The following is a 25,683-nucleotide window of genomic DNA, read 5'->3' as shown; positions in this document are numbered from 1 at the left end:
GTCAACGGCATACGATTTGGAATCTCAGAGAAATGTGGATGCTAACGTATTACGATCGAAGGGAATAGTGTATGATGAATTAAGTGCAACGAGCTGACTTCCAAGTATTGCAAGAAATTTCCCCTTTTTACCATTGCCCATTACTTTGTCTTATGAATCAAGTGCACAGGAATAAAGAGAAGCCTAATGTGTATGTCTTTTTATTCGTATCATAAACTCACATCATCGTACATCTTACAGCGAAGCTGTTCCGCCTCGGCCACAGTACTCTGAACGTTACACCCATCGCAAACATTTTTAATTTCGGTAAAAAGAAAAACAACATGCGAATAACATCTTTTCCTTTTTCGTACAAACTAGAAAACGACCATCGGACACCGGGACACTCGCGAATGTCTCCGTCAACGTATCGTGTATCGGATTCAATTATTTGAATTATACTTCAAGGTTAAAGGTTAAAGGTCTATCGTGTCACAGCTGTTGAATTTACGTGACGCCCACCATAAGGGAAAAATTCTTATCGCAACAGAGCAAGATCCATTTTCGCAAGATGACTTTAACCAAACATTTTCGTCAAATTATTACCGAGAATCTACAAAGTTTTACAAGTTTCAAAGCGGCGGTAGCCCAGACGTTCACTCGCGCGATCAAAGGTCGAGCAATTCAAATCACGAAGCGTCTATCGCTTCTCTTCGTTGATACAAATTTTTCCCTGCCATTTATAGTTAATATTCAATGAGTCCTCCCGAGAGCAGAAAGCTCCAAACCGGTAAAAAAAGGACCGACTCGACTTCCGTGAAACAGTACAAAAATCCAAAACTTCATCGATGCGTCAAGCAGTCTAACGACCATTGACCAACGCAAACCTTACACAACGTTAGTTTCCATTTTTTTTTTTTTTTTTTTTTCTTCGAGGACGATCACAATGTCGAGGGTTGGGTGCAGACAAGAAACCTAAACGACCAATAAACACGAACGGCACAAAAAGTTGAAGGGAGCAAGAAGAAACGATAAGAATAGAGAAATGAAAGAATACTGCGTGTATTTTCTACATGTTGGATTACATGTCCTTAGAAAAAAAACAGGGTGAAACGAAATCAAAATACTGTTAAACATATATAATACGCGTTGCATTACCGTGTGTAATACAAAGCTACTTCGCATTTTTCTCTTCTCTTTGCGTGTTTTTTTTTATTTTAATCATACGGATCAATAGGAAGGAACTTGTTGAGTCAACATAAGAGACAATAATAATAATAATATTAATAATAACGATAATAATAATAATAATAATAATAGTAGTAATCATAACGCGTGTAAAGGGGAAAAGATCGGCGAAGATACAAGAGACGAGGGCGAGGAGCAACCGTCCGCTGTCAAGTTCCATACTTTTGGCAACTCAAAATATCTTACTTCTGATCTTCCGACTCGATTCCCGAACCTTCTCGACGCGGACGGGCCTCCCCCATCGTCTGTTTCAAACTCTAAGGACCCGCTTGTAGCTGCACAAGGTCTTAGCACATCGAGGACGAGAATAACATGGCGTCTAAAATCTTATGGGCAACGTGGTTTCCTCTATCTCTTTCTTTTTAACTCCACGCGATTCACGTGGATCGAAAATGCCCTCTTTCGGATATCGTTTTCTTTCTCCTTTATTATTTAGAACACAATTCTTTCTGACAATTTCACGTCAACGAACGCGATTGTCGTTCTAACGACTGTGGGTACTCTCGAGCATTCTTAGAATATTTCGAGAGACGTTTTCTCGCTCAGCGTGAACAACCGGAGGATCTTCGTCCGGTTCGTTTGTCCAAGAAGTGGGTCCTCGATGCGTCAAGAACGTCTAAAGGGCGAATTGGGAAGGGGGAGATGGTCGTGGTGTCGGTTATTGCTGGCGCGCTTTAGAGTTCCTTCTCGATCTTGATCAGCTCGGCGATCCCGTCGTGCATCTCCTTCACAGCCTGGTACTCGGTGAGACCGAGACGTCGCTTGTTGGAAATATCGTAGATGCCGCCCTCGGCCTCGGTGTGCTCGCCGCGAGTACCGCGCACCTGGAGGTTGAACTTGGACGCGATCTCCTCGAGCTTTTCCCTGTTCGCGGCCAGCTTCGGCACCTTGATGTGCACGGAGGCGCGCACAGTGGTGCCCAGGTTCGTCGGGCAGAACGTCAGGAAACCAAGACGGTCGTTGTGAGAGAACGGAACCCGTTTCTCGATCTCGTTCACGGCGGACACCAGACGGCGGTACACCTGGAAAACGACACGTAACATATAATTTCTGTTCTAGAGTACTATCGTGGATGATAAACGGTGTTGTTACAAAGTCGATAGTGCTAGGAAATACAGGAAAGAAGAAAGAGTACGATTGTAATTATTCTTCTATCATTGTGTCCTTGTTTCATGTATTCACCTGTCCAAGATCACCGCCCATCTGCATGGAGATGATACGGAGATGATCCTCCTCGTTGCACCATACCAAGAAAGTCTTGTCATCGTTGTGGAAAATACCACGGCCAGTGGGCCAGAAACGGCAGGCGTTGGCGGCCTGCAAGAAGCGATCGCCCTCCTTGAAGAGGAAGTGGTCGTCGATCAGCTTCTGCTGGACCTCTTTGCTCATGCCGGTCAAGGGATAGAAGGTCCCTTTCAGCTCGCCCTCCAGACCAGACAGAGTGGCGGATACCTTGTCTTCCATCTCCTTGTACTGAGCCTCGGTCAAGCAGGGGTTGAATGGATAGCCTTCCATGGAACGTCCGCATCTCACACGAGTGGAGACCACAAATTCAGCCTAAAAGAACGAATCACAAGTTAGTATTTTTATATAGAAATGATCTTTTCTACTGTAAGAATGGTATGAATGCTTTTGGACACTTACAGCAGGGTCGAGGTTTCCAAGAGTGTCGACGTCGCCAAAATCTTTCGGTGGGTGCTTGTCGGTCTTCTTGAAGCCACTGTGGTAGTCCTCGATGATGGGGTCGAAGAGGTCAGCGAAAACTGTGTAAGACTCAGCGTCAGGGGCGTAGATACCGACGCCGGAGTCCAGGTTCTCAACACCAGACTGGATCACGTCGAGAAGAGTGGAACCAAAGGAAGTCTTCTTCGTCTTGAGTTGATCGAAGACCTCCTTCGTCAGATACTTCTTCAGCAGAGACTTGCTGTCGGAGGCGGCCAATTTGCTGAAGCCAGCCTCAAGCTTGTCCAGAACAGCCTGGTCAACCATATTGCTAGTTTTCTTGCTGGAAAAAAAAGAATAGAAACCATTAGTAAGGAATTGTTCAACTAAGGCATCTAGAACATCAAGAACAACACTTTGTGATGGAAAATTGTACTTTTCTTGAAAGTGATGATCTATTTGCATGGTTACTTATTGATTTGACTGCTTTAAAAAATATATATAGGTTTGTGTCCTTCAGTCTTTCATACTTTGACTCAAACTTTTGTATAAGTTTTTCAAGTTTAAAATATTAATTTAAAAAGAGGTTTAAAAATAAAATAACCGTGATTTGATATATATATTAAGGATCCCCATTCTGTTGGAAGGTTGAAATTCTTTAATTTTTAAATTTCTGAGTGCAAAGGGTTTATTTCTTTTACTGTAAATCTGATTCGTCGAAACTGAGAATAAATATTGTATATCGTGCTCAAGTTTGAACAATTGGATATGACTGTTATCGTGTTTCTTACAAGAGATAAGCGAGTAACAAGGATATTCCTAAAGTAAGGATTAAATAAGTCCGTCGACACGTAACGAAGCTAATGGCTGTCATCGTGACAAGGTGCAGAAAATAGATCTGAGCGACTGGCGAACGCGGTGCTATCTGTGGCGAATTCGCTGGAATCTTTATCGAGAAACCTTATCTCGAGTGTTACGCGTTTGTTTGTCCCGCGTTATGTATAATAGATTATCGACGATAATGGTGACGATTACGAGTTATTACAATGGAACAACGTTTCACGAGGATTTTATTAGGATTTAGTAAATCGATATAGTATCGCTACTTAACGGATTCAATGTCGTGCAAAAATAAGAAATTCTTTCGACTTGTATGTTTTACGATACGCGCGAGCACGGTTTAATTACGTGCGGGGATCAAACTGTTTTCGCGATTGCAACGTGACGAGTCGTCGCAATCGTAAAGACGAATCAACGTCTTGTTTGAAAATGACTCTTCGGGATGTTTCTCGTCGTTTTTTAATGTATTTATTGCACGCCAGTCGTGGCGTTCTGGCGTTTGAAATTAACGGAATTATTTTTGGTGGACAGAGAGGTTCTCCGTCTCTCTTGGTACAGTTTATCGTTCGTGGAAGATTGGTCGACGAATTGGGTAGTTTTATTGCGTTACTCACGTTTTGAGCAGCCTGAGAGGCGGTCGAATGATACAATGGTCAGGATAACGGGCCAAAGGTCGTGTTAGGGCTTCCCTCGAGGCGCAGAGGACATTTATGAGCTTGCACGGTCCGAACATCGAGTATCAGTCCACGAACGATCGAGTCGAGACTGGTGGACCAACGGCCCTTAGAGACACGTGCTTTTTCTCCGCGTTTCCTCGTGCGTGCTTCACGAAAGGATTCATTTCTTATTCACGTGTGTCGCTACGAGCGATCGACGACCGTGTCCGACGGGACGAACACGGGCGATAAGGAACGTCGACTTTCGACCAGGACAATATGGCGGCGAGAAACATGGCGGGCAGAAATGCATATGGCGGTTTTGGAATGGCGATGTTCGATGTAAATTTAACCCTTTGCACCCGATTATTATTTCTTTATTGAGAGAAAAATTGAAGAAAATATAGATTTATCTAAAATGTGAATACAATCACGGTCGATAAGGAACATCGACTTTCGACCAGAACGATATGGCGGGCAGAAATGCATATGGCGGTTTTGGAATGGCGATGTTCAACGTAGATTTAACCCTTTGCACTCGATTATTATTTCTTTATCGAGAGAAAAATTGAAGAAAATAGAGATTTATCTAAAATGTGAATAGAAACACGGTCGATGAGGAACATCGACTTTCGACCAGAACAATATGGCGGCGAGAAACATGGCGGGCAGAAATGCATATGGCGGTTTTGGAATGGCGATGTTCAATGTAAATTTAACCCTTTGCACCCGATAATTTATATCTTTATCGAAAGAAAATATAGATTTATCTAAAATGTGAATACAAACACGGTCGATAAGGAACATCGATTTTCGACCAATTCAATATGGCGTCGAGAAATATGACGGTTTTGGAATAGCGATGTTCAAACGTAAATTTAACCCTTTGCACCCGATAATTACCTCTTTATCGAAAGAAAAATTGAAGAAAATATAGATTTATTTAAAACGTGAATACAAACACATATTTTGGAATAATATTCAGATACTAGATCAGTGCACACAGAATTCTCGAAGTACAGTGGAACAACAAGTGGAGAGGACGGTTGCTAGGCAACGAGAGGTTAGGTGTACAGGCTGTGGAGAGCTACTGGTCACTGGATCGGTTACCTCGATTATTGCAAACATTCTCAGACCTCGTTTCCAGCAATAATCGAGGTACTGCCGTATTAAAATTTAGTCTCGAATATTTCGATCGCAGAAACGGCAGAAATGCCATTCTCGGTAGAGTAACAATTCCAACGAGTAGTTTCTTCAACGTTTAAATGTTCCGAGCAGTCGTGCAGTGATGCAAGGCGTGTGTCTCATCGTTGGTGCGCTTATTGAGAGACAAGTACACAAGAGTGCTTCGCTCGAACTCAACAAAAAAATAGTAACTTCTTGTTACGGGAGTTGGAATAAAAACACGCATTGAAAGGAACGTCTGTACCGGGACCAGCGTTTGTTCGAAGCCAAACACGCATCCACCATCGAGTTTACGACTATAGAGAAATGGATTCTTGTAGCTTCTTGGTCAACTCTCTCTCTCTCTCTCTCTCGATAAAAAATTTCGATCGTCAATCGAGTCCTGCTAGCCGGGATCATACATTCTGTGCAGAAATTCCGTAGTCGTATCCGTTCGTATCGCTTATAGAGCGCTCATGGAACCCAAAAGGGGATAAATGACAAAAAAATATTTTTCGTTAACTGCATTAAGAGGTTAGGCGTCTCTTGTGCAGTTTTGCACGCTGAAATTACTATCGTTATAGTCATTCGTTGTGACGGGTAGTTGAGCTCGAGCAAAATTGCAATTCGTGGACAACCACCGTTGCTTTTTGGTTTTTTAAACAGAGAGCCAATGTGTGCCAATACGTACTCGTCGTCCTCGACGGCCGTCTCGTCATCCGTCGACTCGCAAAAGCCCAACGACGTACATATGCCCATTGTCGACGATTGTGCGCCGATTATGTCTCCGATTATCGCCCCGGGTTATGGCGTTTATTTATAAGCGACACCAACTGTTACGCTCGGTTCTCTCTCTCTTTCTTACTCTTTCTCTCTTTTGCTTTCTCGCTATGCGTGCGACGAGGAACTCAGGCGGACGTTAATCGCAAAGAAGAGTCACTCGACGTCGAGCACCAGGATACGATCTCATCGCGTTCGAGGTTCCTGCTGGATTTATTCGTGGCTCAGCGAGAATCGACGTCGAACAGGCGACCATTCAGAGAGTTCTCTATCGAGCGTAGAGGTTAGGAAAGATACATAATCTGTTCCAAATAAAGTGTTACAACCTTCTTCAAAAACCAATTTTTTAAAGATATTATTCTTTTGTCATTTAAATAACTTTTATCGAATTAAATAACATTCGATCGAGTTGTTCCTTTTTATCGTGCATAGTTACAGAATTTTTTTACGTGACTCAGAGGGGGTAAAAAGTCCCTAGATTCTTTTTTTTTTGTTGAGTTACGACGTGCCTTGTACAAAGAACACTGACATGAGTAAACAATAATGCTCTAAGCTTTTAATGAATAATTGTAATTAAATATTAAATATACAGAGTGTCCGGACAACCATGGGAAAAATTTTAATGGGGGATTCTAGAGGCCACAATAAGACGAAAATCAAGAATATCAATTTGTTGATGGAGGCTCCGTTAAAAAGTTATTAACAATTAAATTGGAAAATTTCAAATCGTTCTGGAAAAATTATTTTTGGTTGCAGGGGTCAATTATAAGCATTTTTGGTCATTATACATACCCTCGAAATCCTACCCACTTTCGACAAAAAAATTCTAGAAAATGTGAAATTTTTCGACAAAATTAAAAAATTTCAAATCATACTAAAAAAATTATATTTAGTCACAGGGGTCTATTACAAGCATTTTTGGTCATTAGACATATACTCGAAATCCTACCCACTTTTGAGAAAAAATTCGGGTAGGTGTGAAATTTTTCGACAAAATTAAAAAATTTCAAATCGTTTTGGAAAAATTATTTTCGATTGCGGGGGTCAATTACAATCATTTTTGGTGAACAGACATACCCCCCAAATCCTACCCACTTTCGAGAAAAAAATTCGGGAAGGTGTGAAATTTTTCGATAAAATTAAAAAATTCTAAATCGTTTTGGAAAAATTATTTTCGATTGCGGGGGTCAATTACAATCATTTTTGGTGAATAGACATACCCCCGAAATCCTACCCACTTTCGAGAAAAAAATTCAGTAAAGGCGGAACTTTAAACGTTAATAACTTTTTAACAAAGCCTCAATCAACAAATTAATATTCTTGATTTTCGTCTTATTTTGGCCTCTAGAATCTCCCATTAAAATTTTTCCCATGGTTGACTGAACACCCTTGTATAAGAAGCACCCTAAAATTCGTTAAAAAACAAGTATCATATTTGGGGGGTTTCTTTTTGCAAAAATCTATAAATCAGAAACGTAGAGTTTCTTCCAAGTTTAATTAACTTAATGTGAACATTGATCGATAGTTATCGATACATCGTCTTTTTTTTTTAACGAGAATATGCGTCAGCAGTAACAGCAAGGGTGAAGTCGAGCAGAGTTTGATGCGTCGTGTGAAATGCAAATAAAATTTTTCAGGTGACCTGCTTCCCGTCCGCCACCCTACCGTAAGGGCGAAGGGCTAACCCTTTTGTGTTAAGTAACAGGGGTGGTCCCTAGTTACTATAAATGCTGGGTACACACTCGTCGAGGCTCCCATACGTTTAAGTTAAGAGACCAGAAATTCTACACTCGATATGTACTGGATTAACAGAACGAAGTTGCAGGAAGCAGTTCTGATTCAATTAATGGTTCGATGGCCGACGATGAGAATCGAATTCTAAACGATGCATCTATATTTATTGTTACTGTTTGTTACCAGTAATAATACTGTCTAGTTTTTCAATCCAAACAGGTCAATTAATTTTATTAATAAATTTTATTAATTAATTGACCTGTTTTAATTAATTAATTCAACAAATTCTGAGCCCATCGAATTTAATATTCGGTGAACAAGACAATATTATAGAAAAATGAGGTAAGAATAAACACGCGCGTGATATAATGAAAAATTACTGCTATCTGACAAGTATTATACACTTAAATAACAAACATCAATATCTACTGATTCTTTATAGTTTATGAAACTCCTTCAGATTAATTTGAAAAAGATACTAAATGTTCGATTGATAAGATATTGCAGAAAACAGTTCTAATCTGATTACTAAAGCGGCTCAGAGATAAACAATTAATATCAAATTGTGTCAACAGTCTCAAAGTTTAAATACTGAAAGATAATAAATTGTAATTTAAATAATTTAAAGAGTAAATTTTAATGCATATCTGTGGTCATGTTTCAACGATGGATGGAAACAAATGAACAATTAATTTACGTACTATCACGCATAGATGGCGCTCATCAAATTCTAAATGACAACGATCCAAGGGAAACTTTGGAGTTCGATAACAGATTCTGAAAGTTTTAACTAGCAGGTTGAAGCTTACAATAACGACCTCCGCTGTGAACTTAAAACAATAGTCGTTGCAACTGCTAGTTATTGTTCAGGAATAAGCACAATACATAATCGATAATAGAACGAAGTTGCAGGAAACACAATCCAATTAAACAGTTCATGTATAAGCTTCGAATTCAAACCTAATCGCACTTGAACCTCAAATTCTAAATATCACATGCTCTACTTATGCTACTCTGTAATTTTACACATTTCCAATCCAGTACACCGTGACAATTATGCATTCCACAGATGTCTGACCTGATGTACTTATACGTAACTGAGCAGTTCACTCTCTCTCTAATTCCTAATTAGTACAGCATAAAAGTTTATGCATTTATGGACTTATTAATACAGGGAACACGTACAAAACGAATAAAAATAAAAATACTGCTCTTATCCATTTTGTGCAAGTGTTTCCAAGTGTTTAAATATCATTTAATTTACTTATTCTGTTTATAAAGCTTGAAATAATTATTTGTATTCAATAAAGATAAAAAAAAAGATCACTATGAAGTCGTTTATACAGGGTGTTCAGTCAACCCTGGGAAAAATTTTAATGGGAGATTCTAGAGGCCAAAATAAGTCGAAAATCAAGAATACTAATTTGTTGATGGAGGCTTCGTTAAAAAGTTATTAACAATTAAATTGAAAAATTTCAAATCGTTTTGGAAAAATTATATTTAGTTATAAGGGTCTATTATAAGCATTTTTGGTCATTAGAGATACCCTCGAAATCCTACCCACTTTCGAGAAAAAAATTCGAGTAGGTACTGAAAATTTTAGGCGAAATTCAAAAATTTTTAATCATACTACAAAAATTATATTTAGTTATAGGGGTCTATTATAAGCATTTTTTGTCATTAGACATACCCTCGAAATCCTACCCACTTTCGAGAAAAAAATTCTAGAAAATGTGAAATTTTTCGACAAAATTCAAAAATTTCAAATCGTTCTGGAAAAATTATTTTCGGTTGCGGGGGTTAATAACAATCATTTTTTATGAATAGATCTACCCCCGAAATCCCACCCTCTTTTTAGAAAAAAATTCAGTAAGAACGGAGATTTAATTTTTTAATAACTTTTTAACGGAGCCTCCATCAACAAGTTAGCATTCTTGATTTTGGTCTTAGTTTGGCCTCCAGAATCTTCCATTAAAATTTTTCGCAGAGATGACCGAACATCCTGTACACTTTGATAAAAGTCACAAAAAATTTAAAAAAATAAAATGCATTAAAAAGTAGAGTGTCATTATTACAAATGACAAAATAAGTCGTTTCATAGATAGCGCACCCGTCGAATTGCCGAGTTCCATAAATCTAGCGTTAAAAAAGAAAGAAATTCTTGCATGATTTTTGAGAAATTAGCTAAGTACCCTGACACGCGTCAGAAACGCGTCGACATACACACACATATTTTCCTGGCGGATACGTACTCGTCGCTCGAGGTGGTACCCTTCGAAGTACATCCGCCCATGACGACGACGACGACGACGACGACGCCCCGGGTGAGAGAGACAGGAAGAGAGGGATTTCGAGAGCGTGAACCACCCGTTTGGGTTCGCTTCCGACAAACGACTTCACTTATTTCTCGGGGTCTCTCGCGGCTGCCTTCTCACCTAACCCCCGACACACAACCCGCGACACCGGAAGTTCCACGGGGGATGGTCCTCGACCCAGGACTCGTGTTCGCGGAGTCGACGCTTCGCGACGCAAGATGGACGGAAAACGAAAGCGTGTTCTCCTCGTGTAACACGCGCGGGCTCCTGTCTATTCCGTAGCACTTCCGGTCGTCCTTGTGCCGCACGGGGGTGGCTTTTACCCCTGCTCGAAGATCAGTCTGGCAAAACAATAGCACTTTCGTTCCCCTTCGCGGGATATCCTCGTTCGGAATTTCGTTTACGTCCGTCGATGAGGTGGCTAGGGAAGGGGTGGATCGTCGAGATCAGTGATATTAACCTGTCTGACCAATTTTTAAAAAGCCCGATCGTCGATTTCCTTCCTTTTCTTTCATTCACGCTGCTAGGAACAATTCGAGGATCGCGAACACTGTCAAAATCACGAAGAAAAAGGGAACAAGATAGTAGTCCCTATATATGTTTCTATGTTGACTAAAATCAAAATAATAAATGTTTCGTTACCACTCTATATCCAATGTCATTGATTTTAATACGAGCTCTATTCCCAGGTAATTCTAAAATATTCTATCGAATGTGTATATTTAAAATCCAATATCTTTTAATATTATTATTCCCAACGTACACGTTAAATCCTCAAATTGTTTTCGAGCAGCGTAGTTTCGGTAGCACCGGCTGACTAGCGTAGTACCCAAGTGCCCGGCAAGGCGCTCGTTTCCCTCGACACGGTTGATCGGGAAATTGATTATTCACGTCTGCACGATCGTCGATCCGTGTCCGACGAATGCAACGAAACTGAGAACGAATCGAAGTAAAAAAAGGGAAACGAATCCCACGAACAGGTGAAACCGTCGTGCGAGCGGACAATCGCGATCAATGCGACGCGCGCTATTATTACTGTCTTTACTGTTCCGCGGGTGAAAATAAAAACGAACAGCGCGTGTATCCCAGGAAACACGCCAGCGGCCGTCAATCAATATCGACCACGTTGTAACGGAACCTCCTGGTAGAAAATGCAACGATCTACCGATAAAAATAATAATAAAAGATATTCATTAAGAATCAGCCGATGCGACGCGAAACGACTATTCCTTCCCTCGTGCACTCACCGTTTTGAAAACGGGAATAAAATGTATCGACGATTGGGGGATAATATCACCGTTGGAAAAAACACCGTGGAAAAATCTCAGTGGCCGGGGAACGGTGCGTGCGCGTGTTCGCAAGCACCTCGAGGACAGTTTCTTTTTTTCCGTCGCTCGCACGAGACGTACGATAGCCCCTTCTTTATTTATCTCGCGTGTGTCCTTTGAGTCCGCCAACGCCGGGTGCGTGTGCTCCTGGTCTCTCCTTTGTGCGTGTGGCTTGTACGGCGTCCTGTGCGCGCGTAACGCGTCTGCCGGAGTGCGTCCTAACCCGTGACCAATTATCGTCGCCGCGAAATCGAACTTTCCTTCGCCGCGTTACCGTCGCCGTTGAAAACCTTCCAGCGTGCCGTGTGTGAGATGCGAACACTACAGTCTCTACGCTATCACTAAGCAGGAGGCATTTCTGCGTGCCGTGATCTCTCTCTTGCCCTGTCTCTTTCCCTCCCCGCCCCGTCTCTCTCACCCACCGCCACCCCTCCCAACCACCCCGCGCCCCCCTCTCACCGACGATTCTCCGTCTCGTTCACTTTCATCTCTTCGGATCGCCCCGTTCGCCTCTCTCTTCACCGCTCCTGTCGTTCCACGGACTTTCTCCGCCGTCTCCGCGGATCCCTATCACCGTTCTTTTTGCCCGGAAAGATTCCCGGCTTCGCTCTTATTTCACGTCCAGGCCCATCCGCCGTTTTTTCCCCGACGTTTCCCGCGGTGTCTGTCCCTTTTGTTCTCGCGCTCGACGCGCGTCCCGGCTACGTGTCGTTCGTTCGACTCGCTCCCGACACGCGTCGTCCTCGTCGGACCCACGGACGTATCGCTCTCTCCTTCTTTCGCCGGCTCTGTTCAGGGTGGGGCACACCGGCGTCCAGCACGGAAGGATACCCGGTCGATAGCACGCACCTACACCCACACCAGCCGCCAGCCTCCGCGCTCGTTGCGTGTGCGTGGAAAATCGCACGCAATCGTCGCAGTTTTCGGTCCCCCCCCACCACCACAAAACGTATGACGTTTAACACGACCACCCCTCCCCCCGTAATGTTTCGAATATTGTTCGCGTCAATGGCGATCGGGAAGTGCTCGATAGGGTCTGCGCTACTTGATCATTCGCAGCACGAAATATTTTTGACGATTCGTTCCGGCAGGACCGCGCGCAATTTTAGGTTAGGTCGCAACTGTCGGTCTTGCCGCGCGACGGGTAGTCGTAGAAATTTCTCGAGCCGTGACACGTCATCGTGCGTATCGGAGACAATGTTGCATATTCGATGTTGTTCGATTTCGTTCTCTTTCCCCCATCCCGTTAGTCGTCCGAACGTTTCCGCGATTTCTAGCGAGCCTCGTGTGGCCGGAGACTTTCTAAATTTTTCACGGCGATCGGGAAACTGCAGAACCGGTGTATCGAGAAATTCTAGATCGAGATTAGGGGAACTCGAATTCAGCGGGGACGACTCGATCGCAAGGAAACGGCGCCACTTTCTTCGACTTGTCGAAACGTTCCTCCCGCTTAGTTTTCTACCATCGATCTTTTTTTTATCTCGTCGATACTCGATGTATCGTCGAAGATCGAAATGATAATTGTTTTACGAAACGTAATATATTTACGCCCGAGCAAGTATCGAGGATTTCGATGAAATAAACTAACAAGCTTCGAGGCGCAGTCACGGGAAAAATCAATAATTGTAATAATCAGCGCGAAAGGAACAATTTATATATGTTGCAATCGCGAACGCACTGCTCGGAATAATTAAAAGGGTCGCGAATTCGAGCGGGAGGAACGATTGTTTGAAAGCCCCACTCGCGCTGTGCAAACATTTGGTAACAATCCTACGCGTTCAAATATGAAGCGTATATTTTCAATTCGCGATACTCTTCAGACCCCGGCGACCATTTTCAACGGTATATCGTACCATGCGATTTTGATGAATGGAACTTTTGGAAAGCAACGACGACGAAAACCAATACCAGGAGAGCCTTAATAAATGACTCCGTCTAGGAGTACTTTGGAGAGTTGATGGCGCATTACTACGTATGCCTGGAAACTCACGTACACGAAAGTTATTTCGTTCTTACATTTATGACATTTAATTAATGAAATATAAATGATAAATTATATATTAATGGATCCTCGAGGCTCTATAAGTGAAATTAAAAAATAATTCAACGATATTTTTACAATATATTTACAATATGCAAACATATTATAGTACGAACGTTAAATAGTTATGTAAATTAAATTAAAATATTTAAAATCATACTAAAAAAATTATATTTAGTTACAGGGGTGTATTACAAGCATTTTTGGTCATTATACATACCCTCGAAATCCTACCCACTTTTGAGAAAAAAATTCGAGAAGGTGTGACATTTTTCGGCGAAAAAAAAAAATTTCAAATCGTTCTGGAAAAATTATTTTCGGTTGCGGGGATCAATTACAATAATTTTTTGTGAATAGACCTACCCCTGAAATCCTACCCACTTTCGAGAAAAAAATTCGAGTTACTGAAAATTTTAGACGAAATTAAAAAATTTCAAATCTTACTAAAAAAATTATATTTAGCTACAGGGGTCAATTACAAGCATTTTTGGTCATTAGATATACCCTCGAAATACTATCTACTTTCGAGAAAAAAATTCGAGAAGGTGTGAAATTTTTCGACAAAATTAAAAAATTTCAAATCATTCTGGAAAAATTATTTTCGGTTGTAGGGGTCAATTACAATAATTTTTGGTGAATAGATCTACCCCTGAAATCCTACCCACTTTCTAGAAAAAAATTCGGTACGGGCGGAACTTTAGTAACATTTTAACAAAGCCTCCATTAACAAATTAATATTCTTGATTTTCGTCTTATTTTGGTGTATAAAATCTCTGTATAACCGAAAAACTAACTACTGTTTGCACCGGAACAAATTGCATCTGACGCGAAATCAACCATTCATGCCGATAATTAAGTTTCGCCATATCCTATAGAACCGAATACTGATAAAACAATATAATTTCACCGAAGGCCAGACTTTCCGTGACAAACAAAATAAAAAAAAAATGCGAAACAAAACTTCGAATTCGAAAATCAATAACTTCGAACGTAGAACGCGCCATTTTATTACTGTTTGAAATTTTCGATCGATCATTTTTACGGCTCACCTAGAAAAATATCCGTGCACCCGTTCCACCGGAAGTGACGTCAATAACGCTGTAAGTTAGTCGTGATTTTCTCAGGATCATATCGAAGATTGAATAATATTTGAAACGATTTAAACTAAATCTAAATCGTCCATCATTGATAAAATCGGTAGCATTGGCGACTAATAATACAAGGTGAATAACGAAACGAGCTAACAAGTCAACGGGACCATAACTTTACGAATTAAATATTGGGTTCGCAAAAAGTCAGTTTAATATTTTTTATTCGAAGTAAAAGCATCGAATAAAATATTAAAGTTAATATTCCACGGTTTGGCTTCTCACTGTATAATTTGTTCGTTAAATTACAACCGGAAACATCCACCATCGTTGGTGTTGGTACACTCCCCGAAGCACAGAGTAGGCTCATTATGCCGAACGCCAGTGGTTGAAGGGAGATTCAAACGGGGTGAAAAAGCAGGGAGTAACGATTCGTCTCTTCACTGCCCCTTCGGAAGTTTTTTTTCGCGTTCCCCTGAAAAGACTTGGCGACGAGATGAAAAGAGCGACGAGGGCGCCAGAGGAGAAGCAACATGCGCCCAGAGTAAACGCAGACACTTTGTTCCCATTGTTTTCGTTTTGTTGGCTCGGTTGGTCAACTTGTGGCCACTTGTATCCTTGCTCCGGGCGCGTGCAATTTTTTTTACCATCGCCAAACCGGCAATCGTACTCCCACGATCTCTCTTTCATCGACTTACACCCTGCTAATTAAAGGTCGAACCACCCCCCTCGCGGTATGTTTCGTGTCGGTGGTGGATAACGAAACTGCCAAAACTAATCACACGATGTTATTTTCCATAATAATTTGCTCCCTTCGACACGCGATCATCGGTGGTCGCCAACCATTTAATTCGTAAAATTAAAAAGTCAGCATTTAACTATATCGTAAAATTTAATTATTGTTAATTTAAAGTACGGCGCAGAAGATATAAAAAAAACGGTTTTTTATGCCCGAGTTTACGAACTCGTTAATTGGGATATTCGACGCTCGATCGGTATTGGTTCACGCGCCGGAGTTCGGACGTGTTTTATCGGCCGTAACACGACGCAATTCGAGGACAATCGCGAGACGAGCATGCCGAACGTTAGAGGGAGAAACGAAAGTTGGGGCGCGCGAAAGCGATTACGATCTGCATGCTCAAGTTTCCAGGCCGTCTTGGCGATAAAATTCTGGTAATTCCAAATATATCGCGTGCGTTATCGAGCCTAGATAACGGGCACGAGCCACGAAGCGTCCTGCAGTCGATTGTTCCTCGTCGCTTGAAATTACGAACGATAAGATCTTCACTTTTTCCCCTTGGAATTCGCGTCGAAGAACCGTCGACTTCCCAAATTAATTTCGAGACAGAAATCGAAGTAGAAAATATATATATTTTTGTCTACAAGAATAATAATAATTGTACCAAGCTTGAAGTAAATATAAAATTGTTTAAATCAATAGATGTACAGTTTTCAGTCGCGTAATAATTGCCAACCGTCGTTGTTATTTGAATAGTCTACATTAGGGGCGTGCAATGGCTTCAGGCGTTAATTAACAGCCTCGGTTGGCATTCTCGAGAGAGCGTAATTGAATAACGAGGGAACCTCGAGTGCGGATAATGCAGACGGTCCGATTTGCCACTCTCTGGACGGGTTGCAGAAAAAGAAAGAAAGAAAGATTACGCATCGTGTAATCTAAAATCGAGCACGGCACGTTCGGCTGTGCTCTCGAGAACGTTCGCCGTGTAACATCCTGTTGCGCCATCGCGGGCATTATTTGCACTCGGATCCGTTCGGAATACAAATTCGCGAAGGAGCCACAGACGATGGATTTTCGAGGCGATTGCAAAACTATAAACTTCCCAAGCGATAAATTTAACAATTTAACGTCAAAGATTATTATGAAATAATTTGTTTTAAAGAAAAAAATTGACTCGTTGGTTTTGGGTCGTATCTATTCACGCGTTAAAAATTTCGATATAGGTTAAGTTTGTTACCCCACGCATGCGTATTCGTATTCGTATTCGTATTCGGTTTCGAACGTCCAAGGACGATTCTTCGTCACGGTTGTGAGCCTGGCAATGAGTGATTGCATTCTGAGTTAGGAATTACACGCCATTATGGCACAGGCTTCCACGAAAATGTAAACAGTCGAGTCCATTTAAAAAGAAGGCCGTTTCACAAATAACATTATCATACAGACGCTACTCGAGCAGACCTAATATTTACCGTTGATATTTTGTCGGCAAATATTACGTTACGTCGTATTGCGGTCGTAAGCTCTGCATCGGAAACAAACCTATCAATTATGCAATGTCTCATCGATAAAACATTTCGAGCAAATAGTCGTACGATTATGCAAATGGACGTTTGAAAATGAGGTTAGGGAAATAGGATTTAAGAAGAAAATCGTTTTATTTGCATTTCAACTTTTACGAGTCCTTTTAAAATATAAAAATTCACAATCTGTGGATTTGTGATTTCCCTGTAACTCCTAGTATTTTTGTCCAAATTGGATGAAATTTTGTTTGGTTATTTTTCGTGATCCAATGAAAAGAATAAGGGCTACTCGAGTCGTGATAGATTCTAAAGTGTCATGAAATTTCGAATTTACTATTTAGTCGGTGGATTGTCGCGGAAGTGGCGGTACCGTTTGCTTGGAATTCGCATAATTCGACTCGACTCCTACGAATTAGCGGAGCAAGCCTGAAACGGTTGCATCCGGCGTATCGCGAGACTTATCCGCCGACTGGTTCATTTCCTACACCGTTACGAGACAGCACACTTCCCCCACGTATCTTCGAATGCTTGGCCATTGCCCTAGTTGCATAGAAATTGTCGAAAGCTCGAGTAACCCCGATTTCGACTATTCGCGTGTTCGAAAGACGCTAATTACCACAATTAAAAACGCAAAATAAATTTCAAATTTAGAACATTCGACAATAATGTATCATCCAGTAAACACGATCGATTCCTTGCTCCATCAACTCTCGAAATTATCTCGATCGAAAAGCATAAAACGTTTCGAGAAAATGGCGCTCGAGTTCCGCCCTTGCAAATTTTTGTCGGTTAAGTCTCGTAACTGGTCGGTGTCCGGTTTCAACGTTCATGAAGATAAATTACCTACGTCGTTGGAATGTCGCTGTACCATCCGAGAGTGACAAACGCGATCGTATTTAACGAATAAGAGACCAAAATGAAATCATACCTATTTGTTAACGCGTATGCTGTTTGTAATTCTTCTCGTGTAAATCTGCACGGATCTATTTTACCGATATACGATTATAGTTGGAAGTAGAGACGATTTGTGGCGCCCCCTGCTGACAGACTACGCAAGTTACTTTACCGTCAGGTACTCGCGCGAAATTTAACTTTAGTCGATCGATAAGTTTCAACAAAGTTGCACAAATACTATTTATTTATTAATTTTGGCTCCGTCTCGCGATACCTTGCTTCGTAAAACATTATATGATTATTCTAAAAATGTTTCATTCCCAGAAATTTTGATTTTTATTTGAATTATATTATTTGATCAGTAAAGAATTTATTATTTAAAATAGTATGTGGAATAGTTTGTCTGGGTAAATTTTACCCAGCTCTGGACGCTGATTGACGTTAATTTAACCACTAATTCCAGTGCTGGCGTCTCAACGAGAAAGAGTTGAGTTGCAGTACGAAACACGTCGTCACCATTCCAAGAAACTTTCTGTCGCGCAACCATTTTCTCGCGAACTTCGGGGAAACGAGCTTTAATGCCAACGTGGATTCCAGAGTATTCGAAACCATTTTCACGCGTGCATATTTAACGTCAAGGAGAGTTTGAAGTGACGTAGGTAAAATCAGCCAACATGAATTATTAGCATGCATTATAGCCAGCGATGCAAGAACCCATCCAGATCGTTATAGCACGCGCCTTCAAAGCGTTGCAGAAAATTTTGTTTAATACCGCCAGAGTGCTCGAAATAGCTGAAATATTGTAGACACCCAAGGTTAATCAATAATCCGAGATTGTGTTTGCAATCGCTATACTTCGAATTGAAATAATTTTTTTTTAATTCACGTTTCGCTAAATAAAGAATGAACAAAAATAAATCCAGTTAATTTTATCGGATAAACGCCGCTCGATCGAATCGCTCTAAATTTATCGTTAACATTTCATTATCCTAGAATAGAAATTGTAAAAGGTTTCCGCGTTAATGGAGAATCGGAAAGAGAGGCATACAATGTTCACGGAATGTAAAAAGTGTTTCGTGGAAAAGTGGAATACCACAGGTGTAACGTATGAGCGAGATAGATGTCGCAAATCGATATCAGCGATCCTTGAGATGATAGCTTTAATCGCGGCGAACTGCTATACACGCTGTCAGCGTTGATCGAACAAACACACCACATCTGGCCTTAAAGAATCAAGTAACACGTTGTTCGACGTTGTTCTTGGCGTTCGAATTAACTTTACACGTTAGAGATCTGCCAGAAAAACGTGAACAATTATATAAGAAATAATTAATTCAGATTTTCAAATTTAACGATTCGAATAAATTCTCTTAATGATCGTACTTAAAAATGCCAGTCCGTAAAGGGTCGAACATTTTTTTTAATTCGAATCAAGTGCCAAGCCGGCGCAGCGTGAATACGGTAGCCATCTTAACGAGAAGCTTTCGCCACGAGTCTGGCGAGGCTCATTTCAATTAATCGAGACGAAAAAAATAATTAATTCCATCAATTCGTATAAAATCAAAATTCAGAAAAATCGTAACGTATATTACTATTGTTCTCTCAATATAAATAATATTCTTGTAATGGCTACCTCAGACGTAATTTGATCTTCCCCAGCTAGCTCGAAATTCCAATATTTTATTTTACGAGAAAAATTCATTCGAATCGATTAATTCCCAAAGACGTTATTCGTTTCAGTGGTACGTGGTATTAAGAGCTGGACGCGATCGCGTGAAAGATACCGGGGTACGCATTGTGCTACGGAGAATCGATCAAAGGAAAACACATCGACAGCGGCGGGCAGACGGGCGTGCATTCCGACTGCGATTGTGTGCATGCGCAACACAGAGCTGGGCAGACGCGACGACGCGTTCCTTGCACGCAGAGCCCCGATCGGGAGACCGCCAACTATCAATTTCCGTTTTAAATTACCAAACGCCATAACGCATGCACGCGCCGCTCAAACGAATCTCCGGTCTTCTGGCTTAACGAGGTTCCTCCTAAGAAACGCATCGATGCACTCTTCTTTGTTAACAAGACGCCTCCTTTTCTCGCATACATTTCGATCGACGATGCATCGGTTCGCGGCTTCGGAACGACTCCTTCAAATTTTTATTCCCCATCCCCACCCCGAATCCCAACGACCGTTAAAACCAGTTCCGAACAGCGATGGTTAAAATTTTATTTGGACCGTGAACGATATTTGTCGTGCTATAATTTGTAAAAATGTGAAGAATATCCCTAAACTGACGTGGCAGTCAACGGGTTGAGAGGTATAATAGTTGCTAAGCGATCTGAAGGAAATTTAACTGTGACTAGGAACTTTAAATAAATTTGAGGTTATGTTCCGTTCTGATAGCATTACAGTCACGAGACCGTTCGTGACTGATTTACGGGGTCATTAAAAATATATCAGTACTGTAACAAACTGTTGGTGAAAATTAACATTTACTGCCAAGAAGCTTTCGTAAGATAATTTTAACGAACCGTCTCGAAGGTGGGGATTGTATAGCGAATGATATAGAGAAGAAATATCAGGGGTACGGTTTGACGTGCAAAATTCATCGGATTACCGCATCATAATAAATGCAGGACATTCGATCTTGGAAGAAGTTCGTTGGAAATTTGTCTGCGAGCTTGGCAATTTGAGAACCACTGGGCATCCCTGGCCTTACGTAATCAGGCTGCACCCACTCGTTTTACTGTACGTAGTCTGACCGTAATCTGTCAATTTACTTTTGACAGGATCCTTAGAACGGAAATCCGATGCAACGCACCTTCGCCATTTGCATATTCGATACATATTGAAATCATTGGAATCGTTCCCCTCGATCGAGGCAAATCGACGGCGGGGGGCGTAAAAAAAATTGCGTAACAATCAGGATTAACCGGAAGCAAGTCCGTTTCTTTTCTAACGTGTACACGTTTGGCGGAAATTGTGAACCGAATGATTCACACTCGTCCACCGATCAGTCTAACGGTCTATTATGCTAACGAAGAATCGATTCAATGGATAATATACGTGTCCGTATCTACGTTACAATTCTATAGATTACACGTTCTTTTTACAGCTGTACTTTCATTTATAAACGAATTAACAAAATACAAATGTACATTCAATACATTGTTCATTTTCTAAACTACAAAAAAGCAGTTTTGTCACGCTTAAAAACCGTTAGACTGATCTCCTTGTACAATGTTAAAATCAATAGTCATGAAAAATAATGATCGTTTCGTGCTGAAAGAAGAACCACAATGATGTAATACGGTATTACCGAAACCCTCCAAGTGTGGTCGATATTAATGCGGATAAACAGTGCTGAAAAAATCTGACAATATTCTGATACATATTTTCCAACCATTTTGAACAATATATTTTCAATCGTCCAATTTTAACACCTTTTTTTATATATACTTTGCATTAAACATTTGAAAATCAATACAGAAGCAAAAGCTTATTTTTTCCAATCAAAATCTAATTTAATAAATTATTTGTAAATTCGTGAAACGACTATTCGGCGACGCCTAAGCTTGAAACAAAAGAGAAGCCATCTCGCGTTTTTCAGAGAGTCTGAATTTGACGCAGTCAATTAAGGACTATACGAGATATTCTACGCAAAACGTACTTAGGTTAACGATTCCATTAAAACGTACAATCGCATGAGTCACAATTACAATTTCCGTAGTCGTTTAAGCGTACATTCTTTGGTATAAATTACAGGCGTATATTTCTGCCAATTTATGTAAATCTTTAAAAGTCTAATTGTCGTGTTAATACCACGGTAGAAAAGAAAACGAACGTCTCTGCAGTTAAGACGAATTGCCACAGATTTATCATCGTATAACCGAAGCTACGAAATCTTTTGGCATGCAGGATTTTCTATGCACGGAAGGTGTGAGAAATCTGCTTAATTAAAGGAAGTGGACACCGTACAGATCGTGTCCTCGAAATTGTTTCACAATTCAAGCTAAATGAACGAGTTGAATCGGTTTCTTTGCCGGTCGAATCCACCTGGTTGATCTCTAACCTATAAACCGGCATAGCGACTAAACGCCGCAACGTACCAACCGCCAACGGTAATAATCGATGATCGACGTTACGATGAATCACTGCTTAAATACGCAGAATTCTGTTCGGAAGTTATTCTCGCTTTAATAAATTTTCGAGAAACCGTGTGGGTAAGAACAAATCACTGTAACCATGCCGATTCGTGTAGCCGACAATGTAACAATCGACCGTTCAACCGTTCACTGGCGACGCTATCCTTTCGCGTATATTCCATGCTTCTTTGATACGTGCTTCTGATATTTGAACGATAAAACTTTTCTGTAAAGAATCGCCTCGAGGAATCGTTGAACGATCGACCGGATATTTGTCGATTTCCCGTTTCAGCGATATAAAATTCTTCGGGATTGATCGTGAGACAGACGCGATTCGCAAATTAAGCATTTCGCGACGAAAGGAAAATGGTCTTGCTTACCTTAGCAGACAAAAGAAGGATGCGTTCTGGATTAGTCCTCGGGCACGTCGTACGTAGACACGAGTCGGAAACGAAGTGGCGCGGAATCAACTCGCTTCGCGACAGCCGAGAACCTCTCCTCTCTGCCTCAGCCAATCACATCCCTCCTTTGTGCATACCCTCCCCTCAACCCCCGATCCTCTCCCAGGGACGGTTCGCGGTCCAGCCACGTTCCTCTGTTCCGTTGTTTCTACGAGGACTCCACGGTTGCTACCTCAACTTTTTTGCATTTGTTTGTCCTAATTATACCGTTCCTTGCATTCTTAGGACAATGTGGCCAGATATACGAAAATTATGATGTAAATAGACACGAACTGGAACCCGACTTTTCCTGGGGAAAAAAAGCACTAAAATCGAATCCATTTTTGTGACAAAAACCCTAAACCTCGTGAAAATAATTGCTCTCGATTGGTAGGTTTCAAAGGCCGATTTAAGGTGGTAGCAGTGCCTGTCAATAAATGAATTAACGGTTAGATTAAAGAAGATCGTACGTTCGGGAATAATGATTGATAAAAAGTAGATTTTAAAAGTAAATTTTGAGATAACAATTACTTGAGATTGTTATCGATAATCGAACTGTTAAAATAAGAAGCTGGTCAAATTCGGTTATCTCGATTTTCCAAAGAACATTCCGTAAAATGAATTTTACGTCTGGCACATGAAAATTCATGAATTTTCTTAGTGTTTCGATTCTATGTACGACGAAACAACGAAATATCTTACAACATCTATGAATTACGACCTTTTTCGTAACAAAGGATAATTGTCCACGTTCTATGTTTATAGCATTACGCGTGCTGTTATTTCTTTGTGCTTCGGTTGCAATGGCAAGGTAAGACTAAATATTTCCTACAATTTTGTATCGATGTTATAATACGATGTATACGCAATCGATAATCGATGTTACACGATCGTAACTGCGAAGTCAATGGCCTCGAAACGAAGAACTTGGCGAAAGGAAAAGATAATCATTCGATCGTAACGAATTTTCTTAGAAAAACGTTGCATAAATTTTCCCATTCTCTTTTTAGACAAAATTTTTTGTATCAATGTACGTGATTATACGTTCGGAATAAAACATGAGCTTTTCGCGAGGAAGTAATAGATTAGTCAAAATTGTTCATGATCGTTCTCGAAATCTTGATATAAGTAGTAAAAGGCAGTTTATGTTAGACTGCGCATAAACTATGCTACGTTGAACCAAATGATTGCACAGCGTCCTCCAACGGAGGACAAGGTCTGCTCCCGATCTCGTGAATCAGCGTTCGCAAAGTATGCTGGAATCGTTCTTTTACCGTTCGTGCAAAAAGAAGCCAATGGCGGGGTTCATTGATCCGAAAAACGCTGTGATTTATGCTCAAAGAATTTTCATATTTTAAGAGCTATCAAAAATGTCATTTTTAAATCTACGCTATCAATTTCTTTCCGTTTATTAAAATATTTTAACGAGACCCTGTACAACAATACTGGGTAAATTTTATTCACGTATCACGAATAAAAATGGCGGATTCACGTATAAATTAATTAATATGTTAAAATTCATTAATGGACTTGTTAAACAGCGAAATGAACGGTGAACCTAAAATTTGTATTCGTTATTTGTGAATAAAATTTTCCTATCTCCGCTGCACAAGTATAAATAAAACGATCTATAAATAACAGATGCCACGTTCACACCTCAGGCTCTTTAGTGGATTATGACGTCGTGTTGGTCGATCGTGACTCAACAAACGTGCAGAAAAAAAGACGTAATCTACTTTGGACGTATTTAGTCATTTAATTCTGTCATCTCGCTGTACTTCCAGAGGCCTTAAAACTGACGCCAATAACAATTAATTCGTTACTTTGGAAAATATTGAAACATGTTGCCACATTTTAATGTAGAATCTCGATGCTATCGGTAGGCCAAACATTACGATTCCGTATAGTTTCAGATAAATTGTATTTACGTTAGGTAACAAGGTCGGTTGGCAAATCTGAAATCGATAAGGTTCTCAACTTGTAATCTACGCCGAGCATCGGATCCGGCAAGCCGGAAGTAGCCGTTCTCGAACGTCGATGCAACGTAGTCGGTTTTCCCCCGGCAGATGGACAGAGCGTCGTGCCGTTCGGCGAACTTTTTGAAACCGGTGGTACCCGTGCGGTTCAATTTCGCGTCGTTCCTCGGATTCCTGGAAATTATATAGGTCACGAAGCGTTTCCGGAGAACGGTGGAACTCCAGGAGTGTCGCTTCGCTGTTACGAAATCAGCTGTGCGCCTGTCTCTGGTTGTTGTAGGTCGCGTCAAGACTCCCCTCGACCCTCCCTTCATCTAATGCCCTCTCGTTCTATTCAATGGCGGAGGTAAAAGCGGTGGAGGGGATATTAAAGGTCGCCTCAACGTGGTGATCAATACGAAAGCCTACATACCCACCTTCCCTATCAGACCAATGGGAATATCCAAAATGATTGTTCTATCCAAGCACTGTAATTGCATCCCCGAATCGAAATACAAATTCCACATTGCCGATTGGCTCGATAAAAAAAAATTATAAATTACATTAAATTGATAAATAAAAATGATAAATTACATTAAATTGATAAATAAAAATGATAAATTACATTAAATTGATAAATAAAAATTATCAAATTACATCAAATACATTTATATCATAAAATATCATTTTCAACGTTAACGTTGGTAAAAACAGAATAGTCCGTGTGTTAGGGGTTAGAAAATATTTAATGTAAAAAATTCGAATGTCCGTTGGATTCTTTTTGAATTGTCCAGACTCTCTCAGATTTTAATTTCGTTTCCAGCAAACGCCAGTCAATGACAGTAAGTACATTAATGCTTATTGAAAATCGATTGGTTTCGACGAAGTTGCATTGTGTTCGAGGAGGAGGAGGAGAATTGTCGACGACAATCGTGAAAGGGGAAGTTTGCAATTAAAATTTAGCCCCCAAAAGCGTAATCGAAACTCTTCCCACGTGGTATCGTAAAAAATACTTAAAAAGATTCCATTTCTCGGTAACGGACAATCGCCGGTGTCTCGGATTACGTAACGCTTCACGTTGGCTGGCGCGAGCCAACACGAGACGTTACGCCAATGGACGGAAGAAATTACTTTTCCCCGCTTGTTTGTTATTTTTA

The 25,683-nt window shown here is 40.7% G+C and overlaps 1 protein-coding gene across 1 annotated transcript; it reads right to left on the bottom strand.

Moving 5' to 3' along the window:
* Nucleotides 1-345: 345 nt before the first annotated feature.
* LOC122405403 (arginine kinase) lies at nt 346-22,633 on the bottom strand. The gene is made up of 4 exons (XM_043410111.1): nt 22,512-22,633; nt 2,872-3,232; nt 2,410-2,784; nt 346-2,249 (listed from the first exon to the last, which is right to left on the bottom strand). Exons 2-4 carry the CDS (start codon nt 3,214-3,216, stop codon nt 1,902-1,904), a joined length of 1,068 nt encoding a protein of 355 aa, XP_043266046.1. The 5' UTR covers nt 3,217-3,232; nt 22,512-22,633; the 3' UTR covers nt 346-1,901.
* Between the last annotated feature and the right edge of the window lie 3,050 nt (nt 22,634-25,683).

This window comes from Colletes gigas, unplaced genomic scaffold (assembly GCF_013123115.1).
Source record: "Colletes gigas isolate AHSC1104 unplaced genomic scaffold, ASM1312311v1 Colletes_gigas_Sc00004, whole genome shotgun sequence".
Lineage (NCBI taxonomy): Eukaryota > Metazoa > Arthropoda > Insecta > Hymenoptera > Colletidae > Colletes > Colletes gigas.
This window is presented reverse-complemented; position numbering and strand designations above follow the sequence as displayed.

Bases quoted from the DNA above. Each gene is read 5' to 3' on its own strand.
- LOC122405403 (XM_043410111.1), bottom strand. From the start codon at position 3,216: ATGGTTGACCAGGCTGTTCTGGACAAGCTTGAGGCTGGCTTCAGCAAA. The intron at 2,785-2,871 runs GTAAGTGTCCAA...TCGTTCTTTTAG, and splicing joins TTGGAAACCTCGACCCTGCT to GCTGAATTTGTGGTCTCCAC. The intron at 2,250-2,409 runs GTGAATACATGA...GTCGTTTTCCAG, and splicing joins TGGGCGGTGATCTTGGACAG to GTGTACCGCCGTCTGGTGTC.